Source organism: Haliotis rufescens, unplaced genomic scaffold (genome assembly GCF_023055435.1).
Source record: "Haliotis rufescens isolate VD_foot unplaced genomic scaffold, xgHalRufe1.0.p SCAF_1, whole genome shotgun sequence".
Lineage (NCBI taxonomy): Eukaryota > Metazoa > Mollusca > Gastropoda > Lepetellida > Haliotidae > Haliotis > Haliotis rufescens.
In genome coordinates this window covers 48,033,506-48,050,609 of record NW_025963779.1, presented here as the reverse complement: position 1 = coordinate 48,050,609, position 17,104 = coordinate 48,033,506, and the positions used below count along the sequence as shown (strand labels likewise).

At 42.0% G+C, this 17,104-nt stretch overlaps 1 protein-coding gene across 7 annotated transcripts in view; it reads left to right on the top strand.

Moving 5' to 3' along the window:
- Positions 1-17,104, top strand: part of LOC124136445 (centlein-like) — a 183,733-nt gene that overhangs the window by 97,203 nt on the left and 69,426 nt on the right. For 2 of the 7 annotated variants that reach the window (XM_048396898.1, XM_048396900.1), the window contains exons 13-17: positions 5,457-5,540; positions 10,450-10,590; positions 13,013-13,107; positions 14,691-14,919; positions 15,640-15,761. In XM_048396898.1, coding sequence (XP_048252855.1) covers positions 5,457-5,540; positions 10,450-10,590; positions 13,013-13,107; positions 14,691-14,919; positions 15,640-15,761 — 671 coding nt within the window. The remainder of the gene's footprint in view (positions 1-5,456; positions 5,541-10,449; positions 10,591-13,012; positions 13,108-14,690; positions 14,920-15,639; positions 15,762-17,104) is intronic. The other 5 variants (XM_048396906.1, XM_048396903.1, XM_048396905.1 and 2 more) reach the window with 5 other exon arrangements.

The window sequence follows — 17,104 nt, the reverse complement described above, 5'->3', positions numbered from 1 at the left end:
ACCCAACTACAACATAAACATAGAAGAATGACTTCACCAATCACAGGACCCAACTACAACATAAACACAGAAACATGACTTCACCCATCAAGGGACCCAACTACAACATAAACACAGGAGCATGACTTCACCAATCATGGGACCCAACTACAACATAAACATAGAAGAATGACTTCACCAATCACAGGACCCAACTACAACATAAACACAGAAACATGACTTCACCCATCAAGGGACCCAAGTACAACAGAAACACAGAAACATGACTTCACCCATCATTGGACCCAACTACAACATAAACACAGGAGCATGACTTCACCAATCATGGGACCCAACTACAACATAAACATAGAAGAATGACTTCACCAATCACAGGTCCCAACTACAACATAAACACAGAAACATGACTTCACCCATCATGGGACCCAACTACAACATAAACACAGAAACATGACTTCACCCATCAAGGGACCAAACTACAACATCAACACAGAAGGTTGACCCAACTACAACAAAGACGCAGAAACATGACTTCACCATGACGGGACCCAACTACAACATAAACACAGAAGCATGACTTCACCCATCACGGGACCCAACTACAACATAAACACAGAAACATGACTTCACCCATCAAGGGACCCAAGTACAACAGAAACACAGAAACATGACTTCACCCATCATGGGACCCAACTACAACATAAACACAGGAGCATGACTTCACCAATCATGGGACCCAACTACAACATAAACATAGAAGAATGACTTCACCCATCACGGGACCCAACTACAACATAAACACAGAAACATGACTTCACCAATCATTGGACCCAACTACAACATAAACACAGAAACATGACTTTACCCATCACCGGACCCAACTACATAAAAATACAGAAACATGACTTCACACATTATGGGACCTAACTACAACATAAACACAGAATGTTGATCCAACTACAACATAAACACAGAAGAATGACTTCACCCATCACAGGACCCAACTACAACATAAGACAGAAGCATGACTTTACCCATCACGGGACCCAACTACAACATAAACACAGAAGCGTGACTTCACCCATCAAGGGACCCAAGTACAACAGAAACACAGAAACATGACTTCACCCATCATGGGACCCAACTACAACATAAACACAGGAGCATGACTTCACCAATCATGGGACCCAACTACAACATAAACACAGAAGAATGACTTCACCAATCACGGGACCCAACTACAACATAAACACAGAAACATGACTTCACCCATCACGGGACCCAACTACAACAAAAACACAGAAGCATGACTTCACCCATCACGGGACCCAACTACAACATAAACACAGGAGCATTACTTCACCAATCATGGGACCCAACTACAACATAAACACAGAAACATGACTTTACCCATCAAGGGACCAATCTACAACATAAACACAGAAGGTTGACCCAACTACAACAAAGACGCAGAAACATGACTTCACCCATCACGGGACCCAACTACAACATAAACACAGAAACATGACTTCACCAATCATGGGACCCAACTAGAACAAAAACACAGAAACATGGCTTCACCAATCATGGGACCCAACTACAACATAAACACAGAAGGTTGATCCAACTACAACATAAACACAGAAGCATGACTTCACCCATCACGGGACCCAACTACAGCAAAAACATAGAAGCATGACTTCACCTATCATGGGACAAAACTACAACATAAACACAGAAGCATGACTTTACCCATCACGGGACCCAACTACAACATAAACACAGAAACATGGCTTCACCCATCACGGGATCCAACTACAACATAAACACAGAAACATGACTTCACCCATCAAGGGACCCAAGTACAACAGAAACACAGAAACATGACTTCACCCATCATGGGACCCAACTACAACATAAACACAGGAGCATGACTTCACCAATCATGGGACCCAACTACAACATAAACATAGAAGAATGACTTCACCAATCACAGGACCCAACTACAACATAAACACAGAAACATGACTTCACCAATCATTGGACCCAACTACAACATAAACACTGAAACATGACTTCACCCATTAAGGGACCAAACTACAATATAAACACAGAAGGTTGACCCAACTACAACAACGACGCAGAAACATGACTTCACCAATCACGGGACCCAACTACAACATAAACACAGAAGCATGACTTCACCCATCAAGGGACCCAACTACAACAAAAACATAGAAGCATGACTTCACCTATCATGGGAAAAAACTACAACATAAACACAGAAACATGACTTCACCCATCACGGGACCCAACTACAACAAAAACACAGAAGCATGACTTCACCCATCACGGGACCCAACTACAACATAAACACAGGAGCATTACTTCACCAATCATGGGACCCAACTACAACATAAACACAGAAACATGACTTTACCCATCAAGGGACCAATCTACAACATAAACACAGAAGGTTGACCCAACTACAACAAAGACGCAGAAACATGACTTCACCCATCACGGGACCCAACTACAACATAAACACAGAAACATGACTTCACCAATCATGGGACCCAACTAGAACAAAAACACAGAAACATGACTTCACCAATCATGGGACCCAACTACAACATAAACACAGAAGGTTGATCCAACTACAACATAAACACAGAAGCATGACTTCACCCATCACGGGACCCAACTACAGCAAAAACATAGAAGCATGACTTCACCTATCATGGGACAAAACTACAACATAAACACAGAAGCATGACTTTACCCATCACGGGACCCAACTACAACATAAACACAGAAACATGGCTTCACCCATCACGGGATCCAACTACAACATAAACACAGAAACATGACTTCACCCATCAAGGGACCCAAGTACAACAGAAACACAGAAACATGACTTCACCCATCATGGGACCCAACTACAACATAAACACAGGAGCATGACTTCACCAATCATGGGACCCAACTACAACATAAACATAGAAGAATGACTTCACCAATCACAGGACCCAACTACAACATAAACACAGAAACATGACTTCACCAATCATTGGACCCAACTACAACATAAACACTGAAACATGACTTCACCCATTAAGGGACCAAACTACAATATAAACACAGAAGGTTGACCCAACTACAACAAAGACGCAGAAACATGACTTCACCAATCACGGGACCCAACTACAACATAAACACAGAAGCATGACTTCACCCATCAAGGGACCCAACTACAACAAAAACATAGAAGCATGACTTCACCTATCATGGGAAAAAACTACAACATAAACACAGAAGCATGACTTCACCCATCACGGGACCCAACTACAACAAAAACACTGAAACATGGCTTCACCCATCACGGGACCCAACTACAACATAAACACAGAAACATGACTTCACCCATTAAGGGACCAAACTACAATATAAACACAGAAGGTTGACCCAACTACAACAAAGACGCAGAAACATGACTTCACCAATCACGGGACCCAACTACAACATAAACACAGAAGCATGACTTCACCCATCACGGGACCCAACTACAACATAAACACAGAAACATGACTTCACCCATCATGGGACCCAACTACAACATAAACACAGGAGCATGACTTCACCCATCATGGGACCCAACTACAACATAAACACAGAAACATGACTTCACCAATCACGGGACCCAACTACAACATAAACACAGAAGCATGACTTCACCCATCAAGGGACCCAACTACAACAAAAACATAGAAGCATGACTTCACCTATCATGGGAAAAAACTACAACATAAACACAGAAACATGACTTCACCCATCACGGGACCCAACTACAACAAAAACACAGAAGCATGACTTCACCCATCACGGAACCCAACTACAACATAAACACAGGAGCATTACTTCACCAATCATGGGACCCAACTACAACATAAACACAGAAACATGACTTTACCCATCAAGGGACCAATCTACAACATAAACACAGAAGGTTGACCCAACTACAACAAAGACGCAGAAACATGACTTCACCCATCACGGGACCCAACTACAACATAAACACAGAAACATGACTTCACCAATCATGGGACCCAACTAGAACAAAAACACAGAAACATGACTTCACCAATCATGGGACCCAACTACAACATAAACACAGAAGGTTGATCCAACTACAACATAAACACAGAAGCATGACTTCACCCATCACGGGACCCAACTACAGCAAAAACATAGAAGCATGACTTCACCTATCATGGGACAAAACTACAACATAAACACAGAAGCATGACTTTACCCATCACGGGACCCAACTACAACATAAACACAGAAACATGGCTTCACCCATCACGGGATCCAACTACAACATAAACACAGAAACATGACTTCACCCATCAAGGGACCCAAGTACAACAGAAACACAGAAACATGACTTCACCCATCATGGGACCCAACTACAACATAAACACAGGAGCATGACTTCACCAATCATGGGACCCAACTACAACATAAACATAGAAGAATGACTTCACCAATCACAGGACCCAACTACAACATAAACACAGAAACATGACTTCACCAATCATTGGACCCAACTACAACATAAACACTGAAACATGACTTCACCCATTAAGGGACCAAACTACAATATAAACACAGAAGGTTGACCCAACTACAACAAAGACGCAGAAACATGACTTCACCAATCACGGGACCCAACTACAACATAAACACAGAAGCATGACTTCACCCATCAAGGGACCCAACTACAACAAAAACATAGAAGCATGACTTCACCTATCATGGGAAAAAACTACAACATAAACACAGAAGCATGACTTCACCCATCACGGGACCCAACTACAACAAAAACACTGAAACATGGCTTCACCCATCACGGGACCCAACTACAACATAAACACAGAAACATGACTTCACCCATTAAGGGACCAAACTACAATATAAACACAGAAGGTTGACCCAACTACAACAAAGACGCAGAAACATGACTTCACCCATCACGGGACCCAACTACAACATAAACACAGAAACATGACTTCACCCATCATGGGACCCAACTACAACATAAACACAGGAGCATGACTTCACCCATCAAGGGACCCAAGTACAACATAAACACAGAAACATGACTTCACCCATCATGGGACCCAACTACAACATAAACACAGGAGCATGACTTCACCAATCATGGGACCCAACCCATGATGGGTGCATTAAGTCATGTTTCTGTGTTTATGTTGTAGTTGGGTCCCGTGATGGGTGAAGTCATGCTTCTGTGTTTATGTTGTAGTCAGGTCCCGTGATGGATGCATTAAGTCATGTTTCTGTGTTTATGTTGTATTTGGGTCCCGTGATGGGTGAAGTCATGCTTCTGTGTTTATGTTGTAAATCTTCACCATGCTTATGTGTCTTTGCTGTAGATGTATACTGACCTCAGTTCCCGCTATGAGATCAGCCAGAGAACAGAGACAAGCCTTCGAAAGGAGATCCTTGCTTTAAAACAGGTATGAGCACAACATTTTCTGTCTGTCACTCAGAGTGGAAACCAGTTTAGTGATACATAACTTAAAGTAGTAAATATTGCTCTTGTTTTAAGGCCTGACATCTCTTATACTGGAAAATAATGAATTAGGAAAATATGCATATTTTTATAACATACAAATAAGCTTGTACATGCGAGAAAACATTTGTTTTCATTTTATAGCATAACTCAACAAATTGAGAAGGAAAAGAGTAATTCTAAATGAATGACCTTGTGTGGTATCATGCTATCATGACTTAGTGGTCCCACACATTTCACCTCATTATGGTGGAGATCAAGTTGCTTTTTGTGTAGTTATTTTAGTCTTCTTAGTTTCTAATGTACACATGAAAACTTGCCGTTTTCGTGTTCACATGATGGTGGCAGGGTGGCACTGTCACACATGTCTTAGTGTGACTAGTGAGAATGACAGGTTTTTGCTCATGAATGTGTAGGGCTAATTGCCAGTCTGGTTAACCATGCTTGATTTCTTCCAAACACTACTGTCAATTATGAAGTTGGGTGGTGGTGACAAATTGTCACCTGGTTTTCCTGTGCTGTGGTCCCTGAGGACACTGGCGAGCCGCGAGCATGTGAACCTGGTAGGAGGTGTCCTGATTAGTAGCGCACAGGTCCCCCACACCGCCCAACCACCGCCACGCATGGGGAAGACTCACTGTTCACACCTCATCTGTTTGTTACTTTTGGTATTTCCTGACTGTCAACTGTCAATTCTTGCATAACTCTCCTGTTGAAAACAGTTGTAATTTACTTGAAGACATTTAGACTGTTGTTTGAGGATTTAAGGATGATCGCATTTCACACATGGTAGTCAATAGCCATTATCATGTAGTTTGAAAAGACTTTAGTTTTCTTTTCTTTTTTCTTTTATGTGATATGTATTTGTCATCACAAGGTTATGTCACACCTGAAGATATTAACATAGACACTATCATGAGAAATCATTGTTTGTGTCTACCATGTCATTTTCACAGACTTGTTTGATTTCTTGCATCAGTAGTAGATCTTCAAACACAATCTTCTTATCCCTTTCTTTTCTTGAACAGAGCAATATTCCCTGGCTCTTATTTTGAAAAAGAAATGTTACTGCAGTAAGAGAGAAAACATATTCAGATTTTAAAGAGGTAAAATGATCTGAGAAATACAAATTGGGGATTAGAATAGACTTGACTATTGTCATATTATCTAACAGTAAGTGGACTCAACTTGACTGCCATCACGCAGTGTTACCCAACAAATACAAGAACACAGTTTTACTCTTTAGAGAACTTTTTACCAGGTATTAAATCTCTGATCATATGATGCATTAAAAATACATCATAAAAAGAGGCTTTGTGTGATTTTAGGAGTATTTGTATGATAAACACTGGGATATGTTTGATTGCCCTGCAGAGTGGTGGTGGAGCTCATCACAGCATGTCATCTATTATTCCTTTGTACATATAGTTGTAGGTGCTATAATGAGACCATCCGATATGCCTAGGATTATTGTTTGATCAAGGTCAGAACCTCTGCCAATCTCGCATTGGCTGTGGATAAGTGTTATTAGATTTGAAATGGGTTGTCATGAAAAGTTAAAGCTGGAGGATTACCTCCCATCCTCTGGGGACCTGCCTATCTCATTTACACAGGTCTCTAAGAAAAACTTGAGAAAACCCTGGAATACAAGAAAATCGTCTTTCTCGACTTTGTGGACAAGTTTATCCTCAGGGGACATGCTTCATCATATCTTGATGGGCCTTGTCACGTGACGCTAGGAAGGTACGAACATGGACGCTTGTCTCACTCACATTGTGGCCCGAGAGGCCTGCCTCCCAAACACCTGTCATAGTGAAATTTGAAAGCTATCGCCTCTAACTATTTGTCATTATATCGACACGGCTTTAGGCGTCATGTGGAGACAGACCACAAAATTAGTGTATACATTTTTGATGCCTTGCCCATGCTTGAAAAAGGCTAAACGACAGAGACAATCTGAGGCATCGATTTCGTCTACATTGTTGTCACGGTTTCTCCCAATGTCAGTCCCAGAGTAATATGACAAGGCGTCACCATGATGGTGTTGGTGGTCGCCAGGTCAAGAACAAGGAAATTATCCACAACGCATCAGGACCAGCTCATCCGCGGTTTTGTCAGTGTCAATTAGACCGATATGTGTCCGTATTGATTCTCAGCTCCAGTCATTGAATTATAAGTCCCATGCTGACTTGTTGTCCAATTTTTGCCTCCTCAAAAAGTCAAAGAACCCTGCTGGCTAGTTAGAGTCGTCTAGCGACCACTTGGGACCAAGCATAAACTGAGTAAACAAAGAATTGTAATCAGCACATCTCCTAACGGGCTTGTCAATGTGACTGTGAATTAGACTGGGGAAGGAGCAAGCGACACGACTAGGAGGGAACATGTCTAACGATTTGTATGTGTATTGATCAAAAGGTGACAGTGATGGAGGTATCTGACTGCCAACTTATTTGATGTTACATTAAGAGTGTCTGGCTACATCCACAAGCACCAGGTCTCATTTACACCCCATGGATGATACCCTGCTCTACAATGGCCTGCTTGGGCTCTCCTACAAAGAGAGTGGTGGTGGACTCAATGGCCACTGAGACAACTAGCTGACGAGGGTGGGGCTTGACATTGCCCCCCTTGGAGTCCTGGGTCACCCTCAGTAACGTCACTCTTAGATCTTAACAGTTTGGACAAAAATTTGCATCTATTTATTTTTCTGTAACTCTTTGCTAGTTTTTGCACCTCATGCACTCTGGTTCAAATGATTTAATGGAGAATGTGACCGGCTGGTTTTTAATTTCAATTGTCTTATTTGATCTAATCTCTGTTATTGATTGAATTAGCTTTATTTTCTAGTTTGTGAAAGTTTAATGGAAAAAGATGTATTTTGATAGTCATTTTCAACAAAATCAATGCATTAAATTGGTTTCTACAAAATTAATGGTCACATGATAGTGTTATGGAAGAAAGGGTTTTAAGAGACTAAACTACTGAGTGCTGCCATCAGCCCTTAAGTAGACATGACCTCAGAGGTTTCTTCTGCAGGGGAGTAAACTGAGGAGCATAAGACAAAACATCTGTCACACTTCACATTGATCAATTTATTGGACACATTTTGCAAAAATCAGTTTGCAGTGTTAATTGATTAAACGTGAAACAATATGCTTAAAGGGGAAGTGTACACGCAAAAATCAAAAAATGTCTTTCTTTTTCTAAACAAAACGCAATTTTAGAATGAGTTAGTATATGTGTTTGAAAATATAAACTCATTTTTTTCACAGTGAAAGTAGGAAGCTCACAATAGTGTGAAAATGCTATGCCGTTATGAGGCCTTCATTTTTCGAGCTAAACAGGCCAGAGTTATCCCCCTTAGATTATGACGTAATTGGTGCCAATTCAACTGGGTCCCTGTCTATTCTCAACGCAAAAGATATCAAGTACCAGTTTGCGGTAAAACAAAATGGCCTACGACACACTCCGGCGCAGTGGTGACTCAGCATAACACTATGCTGACTGGCATCTGAGACGCTAGAATCACACACCTGTACCTACACCACGTGAAGCGGCTCTAACAAAGCATGATGACGTCATATTGTTTATCAATCGGCACCAATGACGTCATATTGCAAGGGGCATAAGCCATTGTGTTTTTGTTCTGGAAATAGAACACTTGGTAAATGTGAAAAATATAAATCGTTTTAATGCAAAAAATATGTTAATTAATTGTGATATTTTTATATTTTTGTCTATGACACTACTAGGTTAACACTTTTAATGTGGAAAAAGTACACGAAAAATAGGTTCATTTCCTTGTGAACTTGCCCTTTAAGCATTACAGATTTTTGAAACAGAGATTTAGGCTTTATGCAGGCTAGGGTAGTATGTGAGTTGAATCTGTGACATAAAGTTGATATTTTCCTTTGATGTACATACCCCATGTATCTCCTTCACAAATGGCCCAATGGTCTTATGTGCAGCAGTTTGCTGTGCAGCGTTGAGTCCCGTAGGTGTGTGTGGATCTTAGTATTGTGAGTTTAAATCCCGTTTCCCCACCGAGTATGGGGTGAGGTGAAATGGGGTTTAACTTCGCATGAAAGATTATTGCACTTATATAGCAACGTACGTGTGTGTTCGTAGGTGTGTACACTAGTCCGGACTGATGCTGATTTAGAGTGCTAGCCCACTGATATATCATGCCTCAGATTAACATGAATACCCCACTTAGACACAGTATGCCAACTCTGAGCCGACCAGTCCTTATGTTAATGCTGAGTACCAGACAGGGTAACAACAAGTACCATCTTTGACCATCATTTGGTATGATGCACCTTGGGATCGAACCTAGGACCTTCCACTAGACCTACAGAGGAGGTCCCACCGATTATGATCTTTTGTGAACAACATGTGTGTGCTCATTGATTTCACCAAAGTAGTAAACATCTAAAACCTACAGCAGTTCAGGCTTTCATTCCACAACTACTTGACGCCTGCTCAAAGATGCAGTAAACTGTTTTGTGCAGTTGAATCAGCAGAGAATAGAATCTTGTCTTTGTAGGGCTATAACAACACATGTTTTATCTTACAATGCATTTCTCAGAAGTAAAGGTGAGGAGCTTTGATAATGAAGACTTGAAAAAATTGTTTTGTTAAAAGTACACATTTCATCGTAAACAGGAATGATCTGACCAAATCATTGAAATCACATGAACAATGGTGTCAGACATTCATCTGGTATTTACTGTCAGAAATTAATCTGAACGGTAACTACATAAGGGACCCAGGGTTCTATGATAGAGATCAAGAGTTGACCAATATTAACCTGCCCAGTCAACTCTGTTAGTGAGAGTGGAATGGTGTTGTAGGATGCCCTGGAGAAGGATGACCCGATTGGCCAGCTGAAGGACCCGTCCCCCACTAGGAAGACCCTCAGTGGGGACCTGGAGGGCAGCTACCTGAACACTCGCAAGGTCTTACTCGGACTCAGTGTGCCTGCGTTATCTCATGTAACTGTAGTCTCCAATGTTCTGTAGGAACATACAGCTATAGTCTCCCATGTTCTATAGGAACAAACAGCTATACTCACCCATGTTCTATAGGAACAAACAGCTATAGTCACCCACGTTCTATAGGAACAAACAGCTATAGTCACCCACGTTCTATAGGAACATACAGCTATACTCACCCATGTTCTATAGGAACATACAACTATAGTCTCCCATGTTCTATAGGAACAAACAGTTATAGTCACCCACGTTCTATAGGAACATACAGCTATACTCACCCATGTTCTATAGGAACATACAACTATAGTCTCCCATGTTCTATAGGAACAAACAGCTATACTCACCCATGTTCTGTAGGGACATACAGCTATACTCACCCATGTTCTATAGGAACATACAGCTATACCCACCCATGTTCTGTAGGGACATACAGCTATACTCACCCACGTTCTTTAGGAACATACAGCTATACTCACCCATGTTCTATAGGAACAGACAACTATAGTCTCCCATGTTCTATAGGAACATACAGCTATACTCACCCACGTTCTTTAGGAACATACAGCTATACTCATCAATGTTCTGTAGGAACATACAGCTATACTCACCCATGTTCTATAGGAACATACAGCTATACTCACCCATGTTCTGTAGGGACATACAGCTATACTCACCCATGATGTGCGGGAACAACCTGCTATACTCACCCATGATCTATAGGAACATACAGCTATACTCACTCATGTTCTGTAGGAACATACAGCTATACTCACCCATGTTCTATAGGAACATACAGCTATACTCACCCATGTTCTGTAGGGACATACAGCTATAGTCTCCCATGTTCTATAGGAACATACAGCTATACTCACCCATGATGTGCGGGAACAACCTGCTATACTCACCCATGATCTTTAGGAACATACAGCTATACTCACCCATGTTCTGTAGGAACATACAGCTATACTCACCAATGTTCTATAGGAACATACAGCTATACTCACCCATGTTCTGTAGGGACATACAGCTATACTCACCAATGTTCTATAGGAACATACAGCTATACTCACCAATGTTCTATAGGAACATACAGCTATACTCACCCATGTTCTGTAGGGACATACAGCTATAGTCTCCCATGTTCTGTAGGAACATACAGCTATACTCACCCATGTTCTGTAGGAACATACAGCTATACTCACCCATGTTCTATAGGAACATACAGCTATACTCACCCATGTTCTGTAGGGACATACAGCTATAGTCTCCCATGTTCTGTAGGAACATACAGCTATACTCACCCATGTTCTGTAGGGACATACAGCTATACTCACCCATGTTCTGTAGGAACATACAGCTATACTCACCCATGTTCTGTAGGAATATACAACTATAGTCAACTATGTTCTGTAGGAACATACAGCTTTAGTCTCCCATGTTCTGTAGGAACATACAGCTATACTCACCCATGTTCTGTAGGAACATACAGCTATACTCACCCATGTTCTGTAGGAACATACAGCTATACTCACCCATGTTCTGTAGGAATATACAACTATAGTCAACTATGTTCTGTAGGAACATACAGCTTTAGTCTCCCATGTTCTGTAGGAACATACAGCTATACTCACCCATGTTCTGTAGGAACATACAGCTATACTCACCCATGTTCTGTAGGAACATACAGCTATACTCACCCATGTTCTGTAGGAACATACAGCTATACTCACCCATGTTCTGTAGGAACATACAGCTATACTCACCCATGTACAGTTATAGTCTCCCATGTTCTGCAGGAACATACAGCTTTAGTCTCCCATGTTTTATAGGAACATACAGCTATAGTCTTCCATGGTCTGCAGGAACATACAGCTATAGTCACCCACGTTCTGTATAGTCACCCATGTTCTGCAGGAACATATAGCTGTAGTCATGTTCTGTATGAGTGAACGATGTTCTTGCTGTAATACAAGCAAATAAATATGTAAATGAATATGGCAAACCAATGAGTGATAACAGCTATCCACACCGTGATGATGCACAATTAGCCAGTTGACACATTGTAGCCATCATATCCTCATTAAAGTCAGCTCTTTGACAAACATGGGTTTCTAGTGACATACTGTGCTCATGTTCACCACAGGGATCTATTGTTGAACATTGTCAGAATTCAACACCCATTCCTACTGATGCCACGCAAACATAATTGTTTTGAATGAAATTATGTTATTTTCGATACTGAACTATGTATATGATAAAATGGTTGTTTTATCAATATTCAAGTATTCCATTTAATGTCACCAAACTAGTTTATACCAAGATTTGATCGAAGCAAGTCCACATATGTACACTAACTAATATAGGGATTACCTGCAAATGTTCATTATACATATAGTAATGCATTCTTAGTTGTATGTTCCAGGCTATGGAGTCCCCTGTAGTTGATTGGGAGTACAAAGTGGAAGAAATGCAGAGGGAGATGGATTCTCTCCGACTCAAGCTGCAGGAGAAGGAGAGGTAAGTCTCCCTCTTCCATCTCTCCTTGCTGTAGGAGATGTAAGTTGCCACCTGTCTCCCTCTTCCATCTCTCCTTGCTGTAGGAGATGTAAGTTGCCACCTGTCTCCCTCTTCCATCTCTCCTTGCTGTAGGAGATGTAAGTTGCCATCTGTCTCCCTCTTCCATCTCTCCTTGCTGTAGGAGACATAGGTTACCACCTGTCTCCCTCTTCCATCTCTCCTTGCTGTAGGAGATGTAAGTTGCCACCTGTCTCCCTCTTCCATCTCTCCTTGCTGTTGGAGGTGTAAGTTGCCACCTGTCTCCCTCTTCCATCTCTCCTTGCTGTTGGAGGTGTAAGTTGCCACCTGTCTCCCTCTTCCATCTCTCCTTGCTGTAGGAGACGTGGTTACCACCTGTCTCCCTCTTCCATCTCTCCTTGCTGTAGGACATGTAAGTTGCCACGCCATCTGTCTCTTTCTCCTATCTCTTCCTGTTGTAGGAGATGTAAATTTCCCACCTGTCTCCCTCTTCCATCTCTCCTTGCTGTAGGAGATGTAAGTTGCAACCTGTCTCCCTCTTCCATCTCTCCTTGCTGTTGGAGATGCAAGTTGCCACCTGTCTCTCTCTCCTATCTCTCCTTGCTGTTGGAGATGCAAGTTGCCACCTGTCTCTCTCTCCTATCTCTCCTTGCTGTTGGAGATGCAGGTTGCCACCTGTCTCCCTCTTCCATCTCTCCTTGCTGTAGGAGATGTAAATTTGCCACCTATCTCTCTCTCCTATCTCTCCTTGCTGTAGGAGATGTAAGTTGCCACGCTATCTGTCTCTCTCTCCTATCTCTCCCTGTTGTAGGAGATGTAAGTTGCCACCTGTCTCCCTCTTCCATCTCTCCTTGCTGTAGGAGAAGATAATTGCCACGCCACCTGTCTTTCTCTCCTATCTCTCCTTGCTGTAGGCGATGTAAGTTGCCACGCCATCTGTCTCTCTCTCCTATCTCTCCCTGTTGTAGGAGATGTAGGTTACCACCTGTCTCCCTCTTCCATCTCTCCTTGCTGTAGGAGGTGTAAGTTGCCACCTGTCTCCCTCTTCCATCTCTCCTTGCTGTTGGAGATGCAAGTTGCCACCTGTCTCTCTCTTCCATCTCTCCTTGCTGTAGAAGATGCAAGTTGCCACCTGTCTACCTCTTCCATCTCTCCTTGCTGTAGGAGATGTAAATTTGCCACCTGTCTCTCTCTCCTATCTCTCCTTGCTGTAGGAGATGTAAGTTGCCACGCCATCTGTCTCTCTCTCCTATCTCTCCCTGTTGTAGGAGATGTAAGTTGCCACCTGTCTCCCTCTTCCATCTCTCCTTGCTGTAGGAGAAGATAATTGCCACGCCACCTGTCTCTCTCTCCTATCTCTCCATGCTGTAGGAGATGTAAGTTGCCACCTGTCTCCCTCTTCCATCTCCCCTTGCTGTAAGAGATGCTGTAGAAGATTGTTTAATGACTTGATGTTAGGTCCTTAGACACTGAAGGAAGCCTTAGTATTACCAACATATTTAGACATCATGCACATGCATACAAATTTACAAAATCATGAACGTTGAATGTTTATGTCATTTAAGGATAATAAGGGAATTTGGTGATCAATCTTTGGAGTTTGATGTGTCACGCCTCAACAAACATGAGCGGACCCATTCCACTCCGTCCCGCGATGTTCGCAGCACCAGCAGCCCACAACATACTCCCAGACTCAGGTCCCGGTCAGTGTCTCCGGCCTCACGAGATGGTCAGCATCATTACTGCACCCTCAAGCGGAAGCTGGCCGACTCAGAGCATCTCCTGGAACTCAAGGTGAGACAGACACACAATGTGCATTATGTAAATAATGTTCAGAGAAACATGTTCAGGACTGATTGTTCAAAGCTATTGTTGATTATAATGCATGATCATTTGGAGTTGACTTATATCTTACTTAATTACTTAATTATTAAAGAGAAAACAATAACTCCCACTCATCGTTTATTTCTTTTATGAGATATCAACATCATGTACGTCCTCTTTAAGGATGATGATAAAATGTACAAGCTTTAAAAAGATCTACCATTATTTTAATAATGATGACTCCCTGAATAGAATCTAACCTCAGTAATGTTGGACAAGTCCATTTTATGAACAGGGGGTAAAGTTTGGTATTTCCCTCATCTTCTCACAATCCTCACATCGATTACCTGTACCTATTCTCCCAATACTGATCGTCATATCTCTCCCACTTTTGGATACAATCATTCAGCCATTGTGTTTAATGCATTGCCCAGCTACATCTATGGTGAACAACTCACTAGAGACTTCCCTCTCAAAACTAACCAGTTGCAAGCATTTCTTCGAATCTCCTGAAATGACGTCATGATAGAATAATGTTTTATTGTAAAATAAACCACTCTTCATCCTTCATCGTTCTTTGTGATTTATCGCATAGCTGTCTTATATTTTACAATAAAATTTAGTATAGGTAAAGGTTTTGACTTCAGACCTAAATGTTCATTCAAAGGACGTTACGTTTTTGTGTTTCAGTCTCGAGAGCTGGTGGAGCTGCGCAAGGCACATGGCCAGCGACTTGACAGACTGAGGAGTCTCCAGAACAGCTACCGACTTGTGAAGGAGCAGCTGAAGACACTAGAGGATGACTCATTGAGGTTTGTGGTGATGGTTTCCTCAACCTTTCAAATACTCTCTTTGGATATTGGATGATCTTAAGTTTAGGACAGAGAACAACCTATCATGGAAGCATTGAATTCTATCCTGCTTGTTGATATTGCAACTGGTCAATAGACCATTACATATTGTATATAAGTTCTGATGGGGATATATCTTGACTGTGGTGTGACCTTTGCAGTGTACCCTGTGTACATTTCTATATATCGAAATGTACCCAAGGCAGCATGTGTACATTTACATATACACATGCACAAAAGTTAAGCGCCACTTTCGGCACTTAATGATGACTATTATAACGAGATGTACGATTGTTATAAGCCGTATATGTAAACCTCATGTGATGCAAAAGTTGTCCCAAAGCAAGTTTATCTTGTGTTCAAAAAGAATATGAGCAGAAAGGAATTTTACCGAAGACCAGAAATTGAAGGATTAGAAAACATTGAAAAACTTTTTTTGTCATGTAACTGTCATGATATCAGCAGACCATATCAGGTGTCACATAGACACCCTAGGGAGTGCAGAGTCTATTGCAAGACAGAAACGTCAGTAACGTGTGTATGATCCACGGACATTGACCACAGCTTTAACCCTACGCCTCATTTTCATTACAAGTCGTTGAATGCTTCTCTGAGGCAAACGGATCCATTCTTCATGAAGTGCGTCTTCAAGTCCAGCGAGATTTTGAACTGGGGGATCACGATGTCTGATTTTTCGGCCAAGAATGTCCCAGAGATGCTCAATCGGATTAAGATCTGGACTACAGGCCGGCCAAGGAAGAGTGGCAATAGCTTCTTGATGCAAATAAGCCAAAACTGCCCGAGATCTATTTGGTCTAGCATTGTCATCCATGTAACCAGGTCTTGTCTGAAGAGGATGGTTGTCAAAATGAGGGCTACCACTGGAGGAAGAACGACATCTTGGTATTGTTGGCCATTCAGGTTTCCATGAATTGTCACCAGCGGAAGTTTGCAGCCGAAGGAAACACAACCCCATATCATGACAGACCCCCCGCCACATGCTAAGGTCTTCTGGATGTTCCTTGGTGCAAAACGAGTGTTACATTGCCTCCAAACAGGTATTCGACCATCAACAGTTAGTAGCAGCATTCGACACCTGTCAGACCAATCGATCCTTCTCCAGTTGGCCAAGTTCCATCGACTACTGGCACGACACCATATCAAACGATTCCGCATGTGCCTCTCAGTCAGTTGAGGACGTTTTACTGGTTATAACCAGCCGCTCTGAGGCGACGCCTTACGGTCATCGTCGAGAGTCTCTGATGGGTAATCCACTGCAGTCTTAAACCTGTTGAAGTGGCAAA